The 23,530-nt window shown below is 44.5% G+C and overlaps 1 protein-coding gene across 6 annotated transcripts in view; it reads right to left on the bottom strand.

Moving 5' to 3' along the window:
* Positions 1-467: 467 nt before the first annotated feature.
* The window catches only part of LOC115182207 (uncharacterized), a 23,959-nt gene continuing 896 nt past the window's right edge, over positions 468-23,530 (bottom strand). For 2 of the 6 annotated variants that reach the window (XM_029743819.1, XM_029743818.1), the window contains exons 2-3: positions 15,203-17,622; positions 14,848-15,088 (exon numbers count right to left, since the gene is read on the bottom strand). In XM_029743819.1, coding sequence (XP_029599679.1) covers positions 14,978-15,088; positions 15,203-17,494 — 2,403 coding nt within the window. In that variant the 5' untranslated portion in view covers positions 17,495-17,622 and the 3' untranslated portion in view covers positions 14,848-14,977. Of the gene's footprint in view, positions 1,292-5,077; positions 5,229-7,818; positions 7,947-8,026; positions 8,117-8,197; positions 8,343-14,847; positions 15,089-15,202; positions 17,623-23,530 lie in introns of those variants that run through there. The other 4 variants (XM_029743821.1, XR_003873680.1, XR_003873681.1 and 1 more) reach the window with 4 other exon arrangements.

Raw genomic sequence — 23,530 nt, 5'->3', positions numbered from 1 at the left:
GGTATTGTGATGTCATTATGGGGTATTGTGATGTCATTATGGGGTATTGTGATGTCATTATGGGGTATTGTGATGTCATTATGGGGTATTGTGTGTAGATTGATGAGGAGGAAAAATAATAATTGAATACATTTTAGAACAAGGCGGTAACGTAACAAAATGTGGAAAAAGTCAAGGGGTCTGAATACTTTTCCGAATGCACTGTATATATTTTATTGTCACATACACCAGATAGGTGCAGTGAAATGTGTTGTTTAACAGAGTCAGCCGTAGTATTACGGCGCCCCTAGAGCAAATGAGGGTTAAGTGCCTTGCTCAAGGGCACGTCGACAGATTTTTCACCGTTTCGGCTCTTCCAACCACCTGCCGCCCCGTTATCCTCAACCACATATCACCGTCATAGTCAGTACATTAACCTCAATAAAACACCACAAACACAATATTACATCCAGAATGAGAGACACCGCTTCAATTATTCAGTGTTTTAATTATGTTCATCAGACAGACAGGAAACAGGAAGGTGTGTTTGTTCTATTAGCCATCAGACAGACAGGAAACAGGAAGGTATGTTTGTTCTATTAGCCATCAGACAGACAGGAAACAGGAAGGTGTGTTTGTTCTATTAGCCATCAGACAGACAGGAAACAGGAAGGTGTGTTTGTTCTATTAGCCATCAGACAGACAGGAAACAGGAAGGTGTGTTTGTTCTATTAGCCATCAGACAGACAGGAAACAGGAAGGTGTGTTTGTTCTATTAGCCATCAGACAGACAGGAAACAGGAAGGTGTGTTTGTTCTATTAGCCATCAGACAGACAGGAAACAGAAAGGTGTGTTTGTTCTATTAGCCATCAGACAGACAGGAAACAGATTATAACATCATCAGAAGTAAAAAAAATACTGTATATATTCATAGAAATATAAATCAAAATAATTAAAATGCTGAATATGAAACTAATGTAATTCCAGTAGCTTTGATGTTGGGAGGCCTTGGAGAGGCTTCTTTAAATCCCCTTCTGAGTTCCAGAACATTTCCTGCTCTGTCTGTCTGTCTGTCATACACACACACACACACACACACACACACACACACACACACACACACACACACACACACACACACACACACACACACACACAGAGAGAGAGAGAGAGAAGAAGGCAGCTGCAGGTGATTCCTATTCCATCACAGCATTCTGGAGATGATATCAGGCTGAAATACCAGGAACAGAGGAGACCAGTCACACAGGGTCCTGTTCATTAGAGAACAGAGGAGACCAGTCACACAGGGTCCTGTTCATTAGAGAACAGAGGAGACCAGTCACACAGGGGTTTCTTACTGGACCAATTAAAGATGTCATTATTGTCCAGGTTAGTCCCTCCCTGCCTGTTTCATAAATTACTGTCATTATTGTCCAGGCTAGTCGTGAAACAGGCAGGCCATGTAATACAACATTAAGAAACATGACTGCCTGTCGTCAGATGGTAGCAGTGTAGTATGATCTGTGTGACAGCCAGAGAGGGAGTTTTAGCCCAGTGGCCGGGGAGAGATTATTTTATTTCTATGTGAAATATTTAGTGGGTAGTTTCAGGAGTTAGCTCCACTAATACATGGTAAAAAAGTAAATAAACTACCACCAAGTTACTGCAAATTGTACTTAAATGACTAGTTGGACTATAGTGGGGTCTGAAATTAGCCCTTGATAAAGATGATCAATAATGACTGTATAAAAAAATGAATTCAAATACTGAGCTATATTCTAGGCTCAAAAACATTTGGAAATTATTTTATACGACCCATAATATTATTGACACACCTTAATATTATTAACACCCTTAAAGATTATTGACACCTCTAAATATTATTGACACCCCTAAATATTATTGACACCCCTAAATATTATTGACACCCCTTAATATTATTAACACCCTTAAAGATTATTGACACCTCTAAATATTATTGACACCCCTAAATATTATTGACACCTCTAAATATTATTGACACCCCTAAATATTATTGACACCCCTTAATATTATTGACACCCCTAAACATTATTGACACCCTTAAAGATCATTGACACCCCTAAACATTATTGACACCCTTAAAGATCATTGACACCCCTTAACATTATTGACACTTAAAGATCATTGACACCCCTAAACATTATTGACACCCCTAAATATTATTGACACCTCTAAATATTATTGACACCCCTAAATATTATTGACACCCCTTAATATTATTGACACCCCTAAATATTATTGACACCCCTAAATATTATTGACACCCCTAAAGATTTTTTAAAATAAAGTAGTCAAAAGTGCAGTATTTGGTCCCATATTCGTAGCAATGACTACATCAAACTGGCAACCATTCATTTCTATTGGGCACAAAATAAACTTTAAACTCTACTACTCCCCAACACTGACTTTAACCTCTGACCTCTACTACTCCCCAACACTGACTATAACCTCTAACCCCTGACCTCTACTACTCCCCAACACTGACTATAATCTCTAACCTCTGACCTCTACTACTCCCCAACACTGACTATAATCTCTAACCTCTGACCTCTACTACTCCCCAACACTGACTATAACCTCTAACCTCTGACCTCTACTACTCCCCAACACTGACTATAATCTCTAACCTCTGACCTCTACTACTCCCCAACACTGACTATAACCTCTAACCTCTACTACTCCCCAACACTGACTATAACCTCTAACCCCTGACCTCTACTACTCCCCAAAACTGACTATAACCTCTAACCTCTGACCTCTACTACTCCCCAACACTGACTATAACCTCTAACCCCTGACCTCTACTACTCCCCAACACTGACTACAACCTCTAACCTCTGACCTCTACTACTCCCCAACACTGACTATAACCTCTAACCTCTGACCTCTACTACTCCCCAACACTGACTATAACCTCTAACCCCTGACCTCTACTACTCCCCAACACTGACTATAACCTCTAACCCCTGACCTCTACTACTCCCCAAAACTGACTATAACCTCTAACCTCTGACCTCTACTACTCCCCAACACTGACTATAACCTCTAACCTCTGACCTCTACTACTCCCCAACACTGACTATAACCTCTAACCTCTGACCTCTACTACTCCCCAACACTGACTATAACCTCTAACCCCTGATCTCTACTAGTCCCCAACACTGACTATAACCTCTAACCTCTGACCTCTACTACTCCCCAACACTGACTATAACCTCTAACCTCTGACCTCTACTACTCCCCAACACTGACTATAACCTCTAACCTCTGACCTCTACTACTCCCCAACACTGACTATAACCTCTAACCTCTGATCTCTACTACTCCCCAACACTGACTATAACCTCTAACCCCTGACCTCTACTACTCCCCAACACTGACTATAACCTCTAACCTCTGATCTCTACTACTCCCCAACACTGACTATAACCTCTAACCCCTGACCTCTACTACTCCCCAACACTGACTATAACCTCTAACCTCTGACCTCTACTACTCCCCAACACTGACTATAACCTCTAACCTCTGATCTCTACTACTCCCCAACACTGACTATAACCTCTAACCTCTGATCTCTACTACTCCCCAACACTGACTATAACCTCTAACCTCTGACCTCTACTACTCCCCAACACTGACTATAACCTCTAACCCCTGACCTCTACTACTCCCCAACACTGACTATAACCTCTAACCTCTGACCTCTACTACTCCCCAACACTGATTATAACCTCTAACCCCTGACCTCTACTACTCCCCAACACTGACTATAATCTCTAACCTCTGACTTCTACTACTCCCCAACACTGACTATAACCTCTAACCCCTGACCTCTACTACTCCCCAACACTGACTATAATCTCTAACCTCTGACCTCTACTACTCCCCAACACTGACTATAACCTCTAACCTCTACTACTCCCCAACACTGACTATAACCTCTAACCCCTGACCTCTACTACTCCCCAAAACTGACTATAACCTCTAACCTCTGACCTCTACTACTCCCCAACACTGACTATAACCTCTAACCTCTAACCCCTGACCTCTACTACTCCCCAACACTGACTATAACCTCTAACCTCTAACCCCTGACCTCTACTATTCCCCAACACTGACTACAACCTCTAACCCCTGACCTCTACTACTCCCCAACACTGACTATAACCTCTAACCCCTGACCTCTACTACTCCCCAACACTGACTATAATCTCTAACCTCTAACCCCTGACCTCTACTACTCCCCAACACTGACTACAACCTCTAACCCCTGACCTCTACTACTCCCCAACACTGACTATAACCTCTAACCTCTGAACTCTACTACTCCCCAACACTGACTATAACCTCTAACCTCTACTACTCCCCAACACTGACTATAACCTCTAACCTCTACTACTCCCCAACACTGACTATAACCTCTAACCCCTGATCTCTACTACTCCCCAACACTGACTATAACCTCTAACCCCTGACCTCTACTACTCCCCAACACTGACTATAACCTCTAACCTCTGACCTCTACTACTCCCCAACACTGACTATAACCTCTAACCCCTGACCTCTACTACTCCCCAACACTGACTATAACCTCTAACCCCTGACCTCTACTACTCCCCAACACTGACTATAACCTCTAACCCCTGACCTCTACTACTCCCCAACACTGACTATAACCTCTAACCTCTACTACTCCCCAACACTGACTATAACCTCTAACCCCTGACCTCTACTACTCCCCAACACTGACTATAATCTCTAACCTCTACTACTCCCCAACACTGACTATAACCTCTAACCCCTGACCTCTACTACTCCCCAACACTGACTATAATCTCTAACCTCTAACCCCTGACCTCTACTACTCCCCAACACTGACTATAACCTCTAACCCCTGACCTCTACTAGTCATAGTCATTATGAAACAAACAGGGAGGGATTAACCAGGACAACTGACTATAACCTCTAACCCCTGATCTCTACTAGTCATAGTCATTATGAAACAGACAGGGAGGGATTAACCAGGACAACTGACTATAACCTCTAACCCCTGACCTCTAACCCCTAACCTCACCCGGTGGAGGAAGTGCTGTCCCTGCAGGAAAGAGGAAGTGGATGTGGGTGGGGCTTCCTGTCTGCCGTTCTTGCAGCGCAGGTAACCATATAGATTAGCCACCTGGAGAGAGATACTGGCTACCACCAACACCTGGGGGGAGAGGGAGTACGTGTGAGTCTGTGTGTGTGTTTTATTGTGTAGAAAATACAGCAGATCATGTTGTTGTGGGGGGAGACCAGAGGGAGGTGCTGATTCTGGAGGTGGGCTGCTCATTTGACTGTTACATGGAACCTGCCTGTTGCTGACAAGCTTCTTAAATACCAGCCCCTTGTATCACACACTTGGACAGCCTTGGTTACGAGTGCAGATCAGTAGCACTGATATTTAGTCGTCTCGGTCACGTACAGCGGCTATAGAAACCCTGCACGGCAGAGTTGGGTAAAGTTGATAGAATCTTTAATTACATTTATTCATAGCTTTAATGGCTGCCAAAGGTGCTTTCACCAAGTATTAACTCAGGGGGGTGGAGACTTAACTCAGGGGGGTGGAGACTTAACTCAGGGGGGTGGAGACTTATCCAATTATCATATCAGTTTTATTTTGACAATTTCCTCTAACTTTCTTTAACTTACAATGGAGAAGGTACTGCTCTGTTTCAGCTGTTATGGTCAGTCTAGCTGTATGGACAAGAAGGTACTGCTCTGTTTCAGCTGTTATGGTCAGTCTAGCTGTATGGAGAAGAAGGTACTGCTCTGTTTCAGCTGTTATGGTCAGTCTAGCTGTATGGAGAAGGTACTGCTCTGTTTCAGCTGTTATGGTCAGTCTAGCTGTATGGATAAGAAGGTACTGCTCTGTTTCAGCTGTTATGGTCAGTCTAGCTGTATGTAAAACAAGGTACTGCTCTGTTTCAGCTGTTGTGGTCAGTCTAGCTGTATGGAGAAGAAGGTACTGCTCTGTTTCAGCTGTTATGGTCAGTCTAGCTGTATGGAGAAGGTACTGCTCTGTTTCAGCTGTTATGGTCAGTCTAGCTGTATGGAGAACAAGGTACTGCTCTGTTTCAGCTGTTATGGTCAGTCTAGCTGTATGTAAAACAAGGTACTGCTCTGTTTCAGCTGTTGTGGTCAGTCTAGCTGTATGGAGAACAAGGTACTGCTCTGTTTCAGCTGTTATGGTCAGTCTAGCTGTATGGAGAACAAGGTACTGCTCTGTTTCAGCTGTTATGGTCAGTCTAGCTGTATGGAGAAGGTACTGCTCTGTTTCAGCTGTTATGGTCAGTCTAGCTGTATGGATAAGAAGGTACTGCTCTGTTTCAGCTGTTATGGTCAGTCTAGCTGTATGTAAAACAAGGTACTGCTCTGTTTCAGCTGTTATGGTCAGTCTAGCTGTATGTAAAACAAGGTACTGCTCTGTTTCAGCTGTTATGGTCAGTCTAGCTGTATGGAGAAGAAGATACTGCTCTGTTTCAGCTGTTATGGTCAGTCTAGCTGTATGGAGAACAAGGTACTGCTCTGTTTCAGCTGTTATGGTCAGTCTAGCTGTATGGAGAAGAAGGTACTGCTCTGTTTCAGCTGTTATGGTCAGTCTAGCTGTATGTAAAACAAGGTACTGCTCTGTTTCAGCTGTTATGGTCAGTCTAGCTGTATGGAGAACAAGGTACTGCTCTGTTTCAGCTGTTATGGTCAGTCTAGCTGTATGAAGAAGAAGGTACTGCTCTGTTTCAGCTGTTATGGTCAGTCTAGCTGTATGGAGAAGAAGGTACTGCTCTGTTTCAGCTGTTATGGTCAGTCTAGCTGTATGGACAAGAAGGTACTGCTCTGTTTCAGCTGCTATGGTCAGTCTAGCTGTATGGAGAAGGTACTGCTCTGTTTCAGCTGTTATGGTCAGTCTAGCTGTATGGAGAAGGTACTGCTCTGTTTCAGCTGTTATGGTCAGTCTAGCTGTATGGAGAAGAAGGTACTTCTCTGTTTCAGCTGCTATGGTCAGTCTAGCTGTATGGAGGAGAAGGTACTGCTCTGTTTCAGCTGTTATGGTCAGTCTAGCTGTATGTAAAACAAGGTACTGCCATGTTTCAGCTGTTATGGTCAGTCTAGCTGTATGGAGAAGGTACTGCTCTGTTTCAGCTGTTATGGTCAGTCTAGCTGTATGGAGAAGAAGGTACTGCTCTGTTTCAGCTGTTATGGTCAGTCTAGCTGTATGTAAAACAAGGTACTGCCATGTTTCAGCTGTTATGGTCAGTCTAGCTGTATGGAGAAGAAGGTACTGCTCTGTTTCAGCTGTTATGGTCAGTCTAGCTGTATGGAGGAGAAGGTACTGCTCTGTTTCAGCTGTTATGGTCAGTCTAGCTGTATGGAGAAGGTACTGCTCTGTTTCAGCTGTTATGGTCAGTCTAGCTGTATGGAGGAGAAGGTACTGCTCTGTTTCAGCTGTTATGGTCAGTCTAGCTGTATGGAGAAGGTACTGCTCTGTTTCAGCTGTTATGGTCAGTCTAGCTGTATGGAGAAGGTACTGCTCTGTTTCAGCTGTTATGGTCAGTCTAGCTGTATGGAGAACAAGGTACTGCTCTGTTTCAGCTGTTATGGTCAGTCTAGCTTTATGGAGAAGGTACTGCTCTGTTTCAGAAGTATGGAAAGGAGATTCTTTCTGTATCCTGACAGGGATACAGCCATTGTGTGTGTGTTTTTGTGTGTGTGTGTGTGTGTGTGTGTGTGTGTGTGTGTGTGTGTGTGTGTGTGTGTGTGTTACCAGCCAGTGTATGTTCAGACAGAACAGGGTAGTGAAGAAGAAGCCGGTCCAGATGAGAGGACAGATGATCAGACCTGACCAGAAGATCCTGGCCTCCACCTCCGTACCACCGGCCTGGGGAGAGGACTACACACATAGACAACATAGGACTACACAACACAACACCAACTTAGAACTACATTGCCTTCCACACACCAGCGTCTCACCTTCCTGTCCTCAAACACCCAGAGGCTTCTCCCATCCTCATCGATCTGGTTCCACCATCGCAGACCCACCAACAACCTGCCTGTCACATTCTGACACACACACGTGAGAAAGTGTGTATGTGTGTGTGTGTGTGTGTGTGTGTGTGTGTGTGTGTGTGTGTGTGTTCTCACCTTAACGGACCAGAAGTCGCAGGACAGCAGAGTGATGATCATAATGAAGCAGGAAGTAAAGCTCTTGGTGAACCAATCACAGAGCAGGTAGGTTACTATGGCAGCCACTCGGAAGAACAGGTGCAGGAAGGAGGCGAGGGGATGTCTGGAAAGTCAGTCAATCAGCCAGTCAGTCAGCCAGTCAAACTTAAACAGAATAATTTCAAACCTGGTAATTTTACAATTTGAAAATTGTAGAATATATCTACAGAACCAGTCAAAGGTTTGGACCCACCTACTCATTCAATGGTTTTTCTTTATTTTTACTATTTTCTACATTGTAGAATAATGGTGAAGACATCAACACTATGAAATAACACATGGAATCATGTAGTAACCAAAGTAGCCACCCTTTGCCTTGATGACAGCTTTGCACATTCTTGGCATTTTCTCAACCAGCTCCATGAGGTAGTAACCTGGAATGCATTTCAATTAACAGGTGTCCATTTTTTTTTTTAAATGTGTGGAATTTCTTTCCTTCTTAATGCATTTGAGCCAATCAGTTGTGTTGTGACAAGGTAGGGGTGGTAGACAGAAGATAGCCCTATTTGGTAAAAGACCAAGTCCATATTATGGCAAGAACAGCTCAAATAAGCAAAGAGAAACGACACAGTCCATCATTACTTTAAGACATGAAGGTCAGTCAATAGGGGAAAATGTCAAGTTTCTTCAAGTACAGTCGAAAAACCATCAAGCGCTATGATGACATTGTCTATCACGAGGACCGCCACAGAAAAGGAAGAACCAGAGTTACCTCTGCTGCAGATATGACTGTACTTGAAGAAACTTGACATTTTCCAGATTGACTGACCTTCATGTCTTAGAGTTATGATGGACTGTCGTTTCTCTTTGCTTATTTGAGCTGTTCTTGCCATAATATGGACTTGGTCGTTTACCAAATAGGGCTATCTTCTGTATACCACCCCTACCTTGTCACAACACAACTGATTGGCTCAAATGCATTAAGAAGGAAAGAAATTCCACAAATTAGCTTTAAACAAGGCACACCTGTTAATTGAAATGCATTCCAGGTGACTACCTCATGAAGCTGGTTGAGAGAATTCCAAGAATGTGCAAAGCTGTCATCAAGGCAAAGGGTGGCTACTTTGAAGAATCTCAAATATAAAATATATTTTGATTTGTTTAACACTTTTTTGGTTACTACATGATTCCATATGTGTTATTTCATAGTTTTGATGTCTTCACTAATATTCTACAATTTAGAAAATAGTCAAATTAAAGAAAAACCCTTTAACGAGAAGGTGTGTGCAAACTCCTGACTCGTACTATACATCCATGTAGACCTATAGAGGGTAGGTTACCTCTCTAGTCTCTATTACTGGGTACATCCATGTAGACCTATAGAGGGTAGGTTACCTCTCTGGTCTCTATTACTGGGTACATCCATGTAGACCTATAGAGGGTAGGTTCCTGCTCTAGTCTATATTACTGGGTACATCCATGTAGACCTATAGAGGGTAGGTTACCTCTCTGGTCTCTATTACTGGGTACATCCATGTAGACCTATAGAGGGTAGGTTACCGCTCTGGTCTCTATTACTGGGTACATCCATGTAGACCTATAGAGGGTAGGTTCCTGCTCTAGTCTCTATTACTGGGTACATCCATGTAGACCTATAGAGGGTAGGTTCCCTCTCTAGTCTCTATTACTGGGTACATCCATGTAGACCTATAGAGGGTAGGTTACCTCTCTGGTCTCTATTACTGGGTACATCCATGTAGACCTATAGAGGGTAGGTTACCTCTCTAGTCTCTATTACTGGGTACATCCATGTAGACCTATAGAGGGTAGGTTCCTTCTCTAGTCTCTATTACTGGGTACATCCATGTAGACCTATAGAGGGTAGGTTACCTCTCTAGTCTATATTACTGGGTACATCCATGTAGACCTATAGAGGGTAGGTTCCCTCTCTAGTCTCTATTACTGGGTACATCCATGTAGACCTATAGAGGGTAGGTTCCCTCTCTAGTCTCTATTACTGGGTACATCCATGTAGACCTATAGAGGGTAGGTTACCTCTCTAGTCTCTATTACTGGGTACATCCATGTAGACCTATAGAGGGTAGGTTCCTTCTCTAGTCTCTATTACTGGGTACATCCATGTAGACCTATAGAGGGTAGGTTACCTCTCTAGTCTCTATTACTGGGTACATCCATGTAGACCTATAGAGGGTAGGTTCCTTCTCTAGTCTCTATTACTGGGTACATCCATGTAGACCTATAGAGGGTAGGTTACCTCTCTAGTCTCTATTACTGGGTACATCCATGTAGACCTATAGAGGGTAGGTTACCTCTCTAGTCTCTATTACTGGGTACATCCATGTAGACCTATAGAGGGTAGGTTACCTCTCTAGTCTCTATTACTGGGTACATCCATGTAGACCTATAGAGGGTAGGTTCCTTCTCTGGTCTCTATTACTGGGTACATCCATGTAGACCTATAGAGGGTAGGTTCCTGCTCTAGTCTCTATTACTGGGTACATCCATGTAGACCTATAGAGGGTAGGTTCCCTCTCTAGTCTCTATTACTGGGTACATCCATGTAGACCTATAGAGGGTAGGTTCCTTCTCTAGTCTCTATTACTGGGTACATCCATGTAGACCTATAGAGGGTAGGTTCCTTCTCTAGTCTCTATTACTGGGTACATCCATGTAGACCTATAGAGGGTAGGTTCCTTCTCTAGTCTCTATTACTGGGTACATCCATGTAGACCTATAGAGGGTAGGTTCCTTCTCTAGTCTCTATTACTGGGTACATCCATGTAGACCTATAGAGGGTAGGTTCCTTCTCTAGTCTCTATTACTGGGTACATCCATGTAGACCTATAGAGGGTAGGTTCCTTCTCTAGTCTCTATTACTGGGTACATCCATGTAGACCTATAGAGGGTAGGTTCCTTCTCTAGTCTCTATTACTGGGTACATCCATGTAGACCTATAGAGGGTAGGTTCCCTCTCTAGTCTCTATTACTGGGTACATCCATGTAGACCTATAGAGGGTAGGTTCCTGCTCTAGTCTCTATTACTGGGTACATCCATGTAGACCTATAGAGGGTAGGTTCCTTCTCTAGTCTCTATTACTGGGTACATCCATGTAGACCTATAGAGGGTAGGTTCCCTCTCTAGTCTATATTACTGGGTACATCCATGTAGACCTATAGAGGGTAGGTTCCTGCTCTAGTCTATATTACTGGGTACATCCATGTAGACCTATAGAGGGTAGGTTACCGCTCTGGTCTCTCTCTTACCGGATTTTTGCCCCCCTGAGCGCTCTCTGTTCCTCCTCCTCGGTACTGAATTCCAACTCAACATCCTCCGTGTCGTCCACGAGACCACCCTGAACCGGCGCACACACAACCGTAATCACACAAAACCACTAGCTACCGACCGACCGGAGAAATGATTTAATTAAAACAACAACACACGCAACCTAGCCTACCTGTTTCATTGTGAGCGATAGACGGGTGTTGTAGTCCAGACCTGTCCGCTATTTGCTCATTCGTTCTGTTCTGACAGCCCTGTCCGTTGTTAATGGTGGATAGATTAGAGCAGGTGTCGCAGTGAAATGGGTCCGACTGGACCTCCTATCTAACCCACCAAAGAGACGGAGAGAGATGCTCTCGCATCAGCATCATCTGGAAAGAGAGATGCGAACTTTCTTTCTGTGAGAGAAACACGCCACGTTGCTATTTTAATATAGCCTACATTTAGCCGTATTATACAGTAGGCTATCCGGTCATCTGGGGTACTTAAGCTGTTGCTAAGACTTGTTTTATGTTTTTATTAAATTAGATATGAGTGTTTACGTTCTTACCCGCTCTGACCAGCTCATGTCGCTGTCACTCCAACATCAAACGGTTAGCGGCTCACTAGCAGCGCCCGTTCCAACAATACTTATTCCCTCCTTTCATTCCTGCTCTCCTGTCTCCTTTTTGTGTGTGGGTGTGTCAAGCAGTCATTTTATCATGAAACACTATCAAAATATTTTATTCATTTTTAAATAACATAGAAAACGCTGAAGAAGTCTTTGCTATATTTAACAGACGCACGTTGATCATAAAACAACAGCTGTACAGTTAACACACATTCAATATTCAATATGTAGTTAATCCAGAAAGTATTCAGACCCCTTCACTTTTTTGCACATTTTCTTACATTACAGCCTTATTATAAAATGTATTAAGTTGTCCCCACCCTTCATCAATCTACACACAATACCCCATAATGACAAAGCAAAAACAGGTTTTTAGAAATGTTTGCTAATTTATTAAAAATAAAAAAAAACTTGAATATAACATTTATATAAGTATTCAGACCCTTTACTCAGTACTTTGTTGAAGTATCTTTGGGTTCAAGTCCAGGTTTGGCTGTGCCACTCAAGGACATTCAGAGACTTGTCCCAAAGCCACTCCTGCGTTGTCTTGGCTGTGTGCTTAGGGTCGTTGTGCTCTTTTTCATCTTTCCCTTGATCCTGACTAGTCTCCCAGTTCCTTCTGCTGAAAAATATCCTCACAGCATGATGCTGCCACCACCATGCTTCACCGTAGGGATGGTGCCAAGTTTGCTCCAGATGTGACACTTGACATTCAGGCCATCAGACCAGAAAATCTTGAGAGTCCTTTAGGTGCATTTTTGCAAACTCCAAGCGGCTATCGTGTGCCTTTTACTGAGGAGTGGCTCAGTTGGTAGAGCATGGTGTTTGCAACGCCAGGGTTGTGGGTTCGATTCCCACAAGGGACCAGTACGGGGAAAAAATTTATGAAATGTATGCATTCACTACTGTAAGTCGCTCTGGATAAGAGTGTCTGCTAAATGACTAAAATGTAAAAATGTTAAAAAAAATAAAAAAGTCCAAACACATTAAGGCACTTACATTACACAGAAAACAAAATTATTATTGTTTCAGTCCACACCTGCTCCAAGCAGTTTAGTCACCTCAACTTGCGCAATTTCCACATTATTCATTACGAGAGGTAGTTGAGGTTTAGGGTTTAGTGAATGATTTGTCCCAAATACAATGCTTTTAGTTTTGGAAATATTTAGGACTAACTTATTCCTTGCTACCCACTCCGAAACTAAATGCAGCTCTTTAAGTGTTGCAGTCATTTCTGTCGCTGTAGTAGCTGACATGTATAGTGTTGAGTCATCCGCATACATAGACACTCTGCCTTTACTCAATACCATGTAGCATGTCGTTAATAAAGACTGACCAAGGCCTTGCTCCCCCGATTGCTCAGTTTGTCTGGGCAGCCAGCTCTAGGAAGTCTTGGTGGTTCCAAACTTCTTCCATTTAAGAATGATGGAGGCCACTGTGTTCTTCAATGCTGCAGACATTTTTTGGTACCCTTCCCCAGACCTGTGCCTCGACAAAATCCTGTCGTCTCGGAGCTCTACGGACAATTCCATCAACATCATGTCTTGGTCTTTGCTCTGACATGCACTGTCAACTGTGGGACCTTATATAAACAGGTGTGTGCCTTTCCAAATCAAATCCAATCTATTGAATTTACCACAGGTGGACTCCAGTCAAGTCGTAGAAACATCTCAAGGATGATCAATGTAAACAGGATGCACCTGAGATCAATTTCAAGTCTCAGAGTAAAGGGTCTGAATACTTATGTAAATAAGGAATCTGTTTTATTTTTTTGCCCCAAATTCTAAAAACCTGTTTTCGCTTTGTCATTATGGGGTATTGTGATGTCATAATGGGGTATTGTGATGTCATTATGGGGTATTGTGATGTCATTGTGGGGTATTGTAATGTCATTATGGGGTATTGTGATGTCATTATGGGGTATTGTGATGTCATTATGGGGTATTGTGATGTCATTGTGGGGTATTGTGATGTCATTATGGGGTATTGTGATGTCATTATGGGGTATTGGGATGTCATTATGGGGTATTGGGATGTCATTATGGGGTATTGGGATGTCATTATGGGGTATTGTGATGTCATTATGGGGTATTGTGATGTCATTATGGGGTATTGTGATGTCATTATGGGGTATTGTGATGTCATTATGGGGTATTGTGTGTAGATTGATGAGGGAAAAAATTATTTGATCCATTTTAGAATAAGGAATAAAGGTTGGGAAACCAACCCACTGAACCTTCAGAACCACAGACCAGAACTACAGTACATGACCAGCCATAGAACTGGCCCAAGAGACAGAACCACAGAGAGACCAGAACCACAGACCAGAGACAGAACCAGACAGAACCACAGACCAGAGACAGAACCACAGACAGAACCACAGAACCAGACCAGAGACAGAACCACAGACAGAACCACAGAACCAGACCAGAGACAGAACCACACAGATAAGAACCACAGACCAGAGACAGAACCACAGAACCAGACCAGAGACAGAACCACAGACCAGAGACAAATTCACATTCAGTTTTCTGGGGCTCCATTCCATTTTAGTTTTGGTCAGTACCGTCCAGAGAGTTTCAGTCTGTTGAAATGGAACTGGTCCCCAAACTCTCCAGTAGGAGGGTGTGTCTATATACTATAAGGATAGTCCTGTAGATACTGTGTGACCACCTGGTTAAGCTCAGGTAGTGAATCTATCCTCTCCGCTCCGTACAACTCGATGATTCGCCCCCTACACAGCTGCTGTAAGGTCATCGGTCGCTCCCTGCGCCACGCCCTCCGCAGCCGCCTATGGGATGACTCCATGTAGAACCGCAGCAAGGCGAACAATGAATCAAAGGCCTTGTTACTGCCGTTGAGGCGGAACCTCTGATTGGTTAAGAGGACGCGGACACTGATGGGCCCCTGGTCGCCGTGGTAACTGAGGGTGAAGAAGACGTCTGGCTGACTGCTGTCCCTGGCAACCACACAACCACATGACAGCACAACGTTACACAGGACAGAACAGCAGGGAGGAGGGGTGTGCTTGTTTGTTTCCTTACGAGGAACAATGTGTGTGTGCGGTGTATACCTGATGAGGAAGCTCCCAGGTGGTGTGTGTAGAATGGTGTGGTGTATACCTGATGAGGAAGCTCCCAGGTGGTGTGTGTAGAATAGTGTGGTGTATACCTGATGAGGAAGCTCCCAGGTGGTGTGTGTAGAATGGTGTGGTGTATACCTGATGAGGAAGCTCCCAGGTGGTGTGTGTAGAATGGTGTGGTGTATACCTGATGAGGAAGCTCCCAGGTGGTGTGTGTAGAATGGTGTGGTGTATACCTGATGAGGAAGCTCCCAGGCGGTGTGTGTAGAATAGTGTGGTGTATACCTGATGAGGAAGCTCCCAGGCGGTGTGTGTAGAATGGTGTGGTGTATACCTGATGAGGAAGCTCCCAGGTGGTGTGTGTAGAATAGTGTGGTGTATACCTGATGAGGAAGCTCCCAGGCGGTGTGTGTATAATGGTGTGGTGTATACCTGATGAGGAAGCTCCCAGGTGGTGTGTGTAGAATAGTGTGGTGTATACCTGATGAGGAAGCTCCCAGGTGGTGTGTGTAGAATAGTGTGGTGTATACCTGATGAGGAAGCTCCCAGGCGGTGTGTGTAGAATAGTGTGGTGTATACCTGATGAGGAAGCTCCCAGGCGGTGTGTGTAGAATGGTGTGGTGTATACCTGATGAGGAAGCTCCCAGGCGGTGTGTGTAGAATAGTGTGGTGTATACCTGATGAGGAAGCTCCCAGGCGGTGTGTGTATAATGGTGTGGTGTATACCTGATGAGGAAGCTCCCAGGCGGTGTGTGTAGAATAGTGTGGTGTATACCTGATGAGGAAGCTCCCAGGCGGTGTGTGTAGAATAGTGTGGTGTATACCTGATGAGGAAGCTCCCAGGTGGTGTGTGTAGAATAGTGTGGTGTATACCTGATGAGGAAGCTCCCAGGCGGTGTGTGTAGAATGGTGTGGTGTATACCTGATGAGGAAGCTCCCAGGTGGTGTGTGTAGAATAGTGTGGTGTATACCTGATGAGGAAGCTCCCAGGCGGTGTGTGTAGAATGGTGTGGTGTATACCTGATGAGGAAGCTCCCAGGCGGTGTGTGTAGAATAGTGTGGTGTATACCTGATGAGGAAGCTCCCAGGCGGTGTGTGTAGAATGGTGTGGTGTATACCTGATGAGGAAGCTCCCAGGCGGTGTGTGTAGAATAGTGTGGTGTATACCTGATGAGGAAGCTCCCAGGCGGTGTGTGTATAATGGTGTGGTGTATACCTGATGAGGAAGCTCCCAGGCGGTGTGTGTAGAATAGTGTGGTGTATACCTGATGAGGAAGCTCCCAGGCGGTGTGTGTAGAATAGTGTGGTGTATACCTGATGAGGAAGCTCCCAGGTGGTGTGTGTAGAATAGTGTGGTGTATACCTGATGAGGAAGCTCCCAGGCGGTGTGTGTAGAATGGTGTGGTGTATACCTGATGAGGAAGCTCCCAGGTGGTGTGTGTAGAATAGTGTGGTGTATACCTGATGAGGAAGCTCCCAGGCGGTGTGTGTAGAATGGTGTGGTGTATACCTGATGAGGAAGCTCCCAGGTGGTGTGTGTAGAATAGTGTGGTGTATACCTGATGAGGAAGCTCCCAGGCGGTGTGTGTAGAATAGTGTGGTGTATACCTGATGAGGAAGCTCCCAGGCGGTGTGTGTAGAATAGTGTGGTGTATACCTGATGAGGAAGCTCCCAGGCGGTGTGTGTAGAAGTGTGCGGTGGGCCTCCTCCATCTCCATAGGGCCCCAGTAGTAGCCACTGTGAACCAGCTGACGGTGTGTGTGTCGCACTAGAACATACTCCTGCTGGCTGAAGAAGGGCCGGAGGTGTGTGGTCCAGTAGTCTGGGATCGGATCGGGCAAGTGGAGAGGGGGTCTGGGGCAGGGGAGAGGAACGGGGAGAAGGCAGGGTCTAGGGCTTGGCCAGGGGAGAGGGATACTGGGTCTAGCCGTTCTAAAGCTGCTCTGTTGAGGCCACCAGAGATGGAGAGGACTGCCAGAACTGGTCTTGTCTGGAGGTCTGGTCAGGTTGTCTGTGCTGGTCTGGACCGTTTTCTCTAGTTCTAAGAGTTGGATCTGTTGTTCTAGGTTCTGTTGTTCTAAGAGTTCATTCTCTTGACCTAGGAGTTCTAAGTTCTCGAGTTCTAGGACTTGGTTCTGTTGTTCTTGAACGCGGTTCTGTTGTTCTACGTGTTCTAGGGTTTTCCCTGGAAGCTGCTGGGTTCCGTCCTGGTTCTGTGTGGGTGCCGTGTGGTTCTGCGATGGTTCCACTGTGGTTGCTGCCAGAGTGTCTCTGACCATCATACAGAAGAGAGCCCTCCACTGGATCCCCCATCACCAGATCCCTACCATCCCATTGGTGGATCACTATCACATATCCAAATCCACTCTAGGGGCGAGGAGAGAGAGATCCAGAATGATCTGGAGAGATCCTGGGAGAAGAGACAGACAGACAGGCGACAGTGTTATTGAGATGCTGTATAATAACATAGGCCACACACACACACACACACACAGACACACACATTACAGAAACCACTAACGCTGGAAAGTTCAGTCTCCGTCTCAGGTTTCAAGGACTCCGTCATGGACAGCTGTAGTTGTTACGGGAACCCAGTAACGCAGGCTGCTGATTGTGCTGCATGTTTCTGTCTCTTTCTGCTGCTGTCGTTTGTGCTGCTTGTATTATGGTCTGCCATGTCGTTGCTGTGGATCTCCCTTCATGTAACCTTGTGGTCTCCCTTCTTGTAGTGTAGTGGTGTTATCTGTCCTAGTTAATGCTGTTCCATGTGGTGTTGTTTAATGTTGGTCCAGTGGAAATCCTTCCCAGAAGACTGCAGGCTGTTATAGCAGCAAATGCGGGACCAACTCCATATTAACCTCTCTAGGGCAAGTGGGACGAAATCGTCCCACCTACTCAACAGCCAGTTGAATCCCGTGGCGCGTTATTCAAATACCTTAGGAATGCTATTACTTCAATTTCTCAAACATATGACTATTTTACACCATTTTAAAGACAATACTCTCGTTAATCTAACCACACTGTCCGATTTCAAAAAGGCTTTACAACGAAAGCAAAACATTAGATTGTCAGCAGAGTACCCAGCCAGAAATAATCAGACACCCATTTTTCAAGCTAGCATATAATGTCACATAAACCCAAACCACAGCTAAATGCAGCACTAACCTTTGATGATCTTCATCAGATGACACTCCTAGGACATTATGTTATACAATACATGCATGTTTTGTTCAATCAAGTTCATATTTATATCAAAAACCAGCTTTTTACATTAGCATGTGACATTCAGAACTAGCATACCCACCGCAAACTTCCGGTGAATTTACTAAATTACTCACGATAAACGTTCACAAAAAACATAACAATTATTTTAAGAATTATAGATACAGAACTCCTTTATGCAATTGCTATGTCCGATTTTAAAATAGCTTTTCGGTGAAAGCACATTTTGCAATAATCTAAGTACATAGCCCGGCATCACAGGGCTAGCTATTTAGACACCCACTAGTCAGATTTACTATAAGAAAAATTGGATTACCTTTGCTGTTCTTCGTCAGAATGCACTCCCTGGACTTCTACTTCAATAACAAATGTTGGTTTGGTTCAAAATAATCCATAGTTATGTTCAAATATCCTCTGTTTTGTTCGTGCGTTCAAGACACTATCCGAAGGGTGGCGAAGGGTGACGCGCCCGACGCGTTTCGTGACAAACAAATTCTAAATATTCCATTACCGTACTTCGAAGCATGTCAACCGCTGTTTAAAATCAATTTTTATGCTATTTTTCTCGTAAAAAAGCGATAATATTCCGACCGGGAAACCCTGTTTACGTTCAAAGACAGAAAATAAAAACATGGTGTCGCCTCGTGCATGCGCCTCAGTCTCATTGTCCTCTGATCAACCACTTACCAAATGCGCTAATGTTTTTCAGCCAAAGACATCATTCAGCTTTTTGCCGCCTTCTGAGAGCCTATGGGAGCCGTAGGAAGTGTCACGTTACAGCAGAGATCCTCAGTTTTCAATAAAGAGAATGTAGAAGCCCAAGTAATGGTCAGACAGGCCACTTCCTGTAAGGAATCTTCTCAGGTTTTTGCCTGCCATATGAGTTCTGTTATACTCACAGACACCATTCAAACAGTTTTAGAAACTTTAGGGTGTTTTCTATCCAAAGCCAATAATTATATGCATATTCTAGTTTCTGGGCAGTAGTAATAACCAGATTAAATCGGGTACGTTTTTTATCCGGCCGTGCAAATACTGCCCCCTACCCTAGAGAGGCTAATACCCATGATTTTGGAATGAGATGTTCGAGGAGCAGGTGTCCACATACTTTTGGTCATGTAGTGTATCTGTGCTGTTGCCAAGAGTGTTCTGTCTATGTTCTCCATGTTTTTTTATATGCATTTAACCTTTATTTAACCAGGCAAGTCCGTTAAGAACAAATTCTTATTTACAATGACGGTCTACCCCTGGCCAAACCCCGGAGGACACTGGGCCAATTGTGCGCCGCCCTGTGGGACTCCCAATCACGGCCGGTTGTTATACAGCCTGGAATGGAACCAGGGTCTGTAGTGACGCCTCTAGCACTGAGATGCAGTGCCTTAGACCGCTGTAATACAGCCTGGAATGGAACCAGGGTCTGTAGCGATGACTCTAGCACTGAGATGCAGTGCCTTAGACCGCTGCGCCACTCAGGAGCCCCCTTTCTTTTAATCCCCGCCCCCCTGCCCCACAGGAGGCTTTTTGCTTCTTGCCAGGCAATCATTCTAAATAACAATGTGTTCTTCATTGACCTGCCAAGCATTTCGCTACACCCGCAATAACATTTGCTAAATATGTGTATGTGACCAATAACATTTGATTTTGATTTAAAAAATAAAACAAATAATCACACACAGTGTCTTATCTTCCTAGTTCTAGCTGCTAACAGGACAGTGTCTTATCTTCCTAGTTAGAGCTGTTAACAGGACAGTGTCTTATCTTCCTAGTTAGAGCTGTTAACAGGACAGTGTCTTATCTTCCTAGTTCTAGCTGCTAACAGGACAGTGTCTTATCTTCCTAGTTCTAGCTGCTAACAGGACAGTGTCTTATCTTCCTAGTTCTAGCCGCTAACAGGACAGTGTCTTATCTTCCTAGTTAGAGCTGCTAACAGGACAGTGTCTTATCTTCCTAGTTCTAGCTGCTAACAGGACAGTGTCTTATCTTCCTAGTTCTAGCTGCTAACAGGACAGTGTCTTATCTTCCTAGTTCTAGCTGTTAACAGGACAGTGTCTTATCTTCCTAGTTAGAGCTGTTAACAGGACAGCGTCTTATCTTCCTAGTTCTAGCTGCTAACAGGACAGCGTCTTATCTTCCTAGTTCTAGCTGCTGACAGGACAGTGTCTTATCTTCCTAGTTAGAGCTGTTAACAGGACAGCGTCTTATCTTCCTAGTTCTAGCTGCTAACAGGACAGCGTCTTATCTTCCTAGTTCTAGCTGCTAACAGGACAGCGTCTTATCTTCCTAGTTCTAGCTGCTAACTGGACAGCGTCTTATCTTCCTAGTTCTAGCTGCTAACAGGACAGCGTCTTATCTTCCTAGTTCTAGCTGCTAACAGGACAGTGTCTTATCTTCCTAGTTCTAGCTGTTAACAGGACAGTGTCTTATCTTCCTAGTTAGAGCTGCTAACAGGACAGTGTCTTATCTTCCTAGTTCTAGCTGCTAACAGGACAGTGTCTTATCTTCCTAGTTCTAGCTGCTAACAGGACAGCGTCTTATCTTCCTAGTTCTAGCTGCTAACAGGACAGTGTCTTATCTTCCTAGTTAGAGCTGCTAACAGGACAGTGTCTTATCTTCCTAGTTCTAGCTGCTAACAGGACAGTGTCTTATCTTCCTAGTTAGAGCTGCTAACAGGACAGTGTCTTATCTTCCTAGTTAGAGCTGCTAACAGGACAGTGTCTTATCTTCCTAGTTAGAGCTGCTAACAGGACAGTGTCTTATCTTCCTAGTTCTAGCTGTTAACATCAACATCCAAGATGGCGTAGCTGTCAGACGTCTTTGTCATGTCGCGTCCCATGTATATATCTTTTTATATCATTTTCTTCACATTCTTTTAAAAAAATGTCCTAAACCTCAACTTCTAAATAATCTCCTGCAACCCGCCTCACCCAATGTGGTGTGGATCTGTGTTTTTTCTAAAGTATTTCTATTTACCTCCGAAATGGAATACCTCAACTGAAGCTAGCCAGCTATCTAGCTATCGGCTATCAGTCAGCTAACCACTGCTAGCGGTCATCAGCTAACCTTTAGCTCGGAAAGCTCTCGCCAGTTCGTACAACGCGTTTCAAACCAGAGCATACCGGACCTATTTTTCTCTCCATATCCCCGGATTCCTACCGCAAACTCTGAACCTTTTCATCTGGATCATCGCAGCTAGCTAACCGCAACCTGGGTTGACTACTCCTGGCTAACGTTTTCGTCCCGGAGCAAACACCAACTAGCCTGGAGCTAGCCTATGCTAGACCCATCTCCCGGGTAGGGCTCCTGGGCTACTCCTGAAGCCCACTCCTCGGCTACAATATCCGGACCCCTTCTACTGCCGGTATGGGGCACGGAACCCCACCGATCCTTCACGACTGGAATACCGACATAATCTGCCCGAGGATCCCAACATGCCCCTCAGGCGCGATGTCCCCTGAAGGCCCATTCTGCTAACTGCGGCCTGCTAGCTATCTAGAGCACATTGGACTGTTTCTTGGACCACTAGACCGATTTTTCCAATTGGACATGGACCCCTCTGCTACTTGGAACCCTACTAATTCCACAACTGGTCTATCGACGTCACCGCACGAGGCGGCAAAAACAGACTTTCCCCCATCGCGACGTCCCTCTAAGGCCCTTATGCTAGATTGCTAGCCCCGGCGTGCTAACTGTCTGATTCGCCGTGTACCCAGCCAGCCCAACCACTCACTGGACCCATACGATCACTTGGCTACGCATGCCTCTCCCTAATATCAATATGCCTCGTCCATTACTGTCCTGGTTAGTGATTACTGTCTTATTTCACTGTAGAGCCTCTAGCCCCGCTCAATATGCCTTAACCAACCATGTTGTTCCACCTCCCACATATGCGATGACGTCACCTGGTTTAAATGTCTCTAGAGACAATATCTCTCTCATCATTACTCAATGCCTAGGTTTACCTCCACTGTATTCACATCCTACCATACCTTTGTCTGTACATTATGCCTTGAATCTATGCTATCGTTCCCAGAAACCTGCTCCTTTTACTCTCTGTTCCGAACGTGCTAGACGGCCAGTTCTTATAGCCTTTAGCCGTACCCTTATCCTACTTCTCCTCTGTTAATGTGGAGGTTAATCCAGGTCCTGCAGCGCCTAGCTCCACTCCCACTCCCCAGGTGCTCTCATTTGTTGACTTCTGTAACCGTAAAAGCCTTGGTTTCATGCATGTTAACATTAGAAGCCTCCTCCCTAAGTTTGCTTTATTCACTGCTTTAGCACATTCTGCCAACCCGGGTGTCTTAGCCTTGTCTGAATCCTGGCTTAGGAAAACCACCAAAACCCTGAAATTTCCATCCCTAACTATAACATTTTCCACCAAAATAGAACTGCCAAAGGGGGCAGTGTTGCAATCTACTGCAGAGATAGAACTGTGCAGGCCATCTTACTATCCAGGTCTGTACCAAAACATTTCGAGCACCCACCCGTAGCACGCGCTCCAGCAGGTATATCTCTCTGGTCACCCCCAAAGCCAATTCTTCCTTTGGCCGCCTCTCCTTCCAGTTCTCTGCTGCCAATGACTGGAACGAACTGCAAAAATCTCTGAAGCTGGAGACTCTTACCTCCCTCGCTAGCTTGAAGCACCAGCTGTAAGAGCAGCTCACAGATCACTGCACCTGTACATAGCTCATCTGTAAATAGCCCATCCAATCTACCTCATCCCCATACTGTATTTATTTATTTATCTTGCTCCTTTGCACCCCAGTATCTCAACTTGCACATTCATCTTCTGCCCATCCTACCATTCCAGTGTTTAATTGCTATATTGTAATTACTTTGCCACCATGGCCTATTTATTGCCTTACCTCTCTTATCCTCCCTCATTTGCACATGCTGTATATAGATTTTTCTACTGTATTATTGATTGTATGTTTGTTTATTCCATGTGTAACTCTGTATTGTTGTATGTGTCGAACTGATTTGCTTTATCTTGGCCAAGTCGCAGTGGCAAATGAGAACTTGTTCCCAAATAGCCTACCTTTTTAGATAAAGGTGAAATTAAAAATTAAAAAAACAGGACAGTGTCTTATCTTCCTATT

Source organism: Salmo trutta, unplaced genomic scaffold (assembly GCF_901001165.1).
Source record: "Salmo trutta unplaced genomic scaffold, fSalTru1.1, whole genome shotgun sequence".
NCBI classification, from domain to species: Eukaryota; Metazoa; Chordata; class Actinopteri; order Salmoniformes; family Salmonidae; genus Salmo; species Salmo trutta.
Note: the sequence above shows the minus strand (reverse complement) of the source record. Positions and strands in the feature narration are given on the sequence as shown.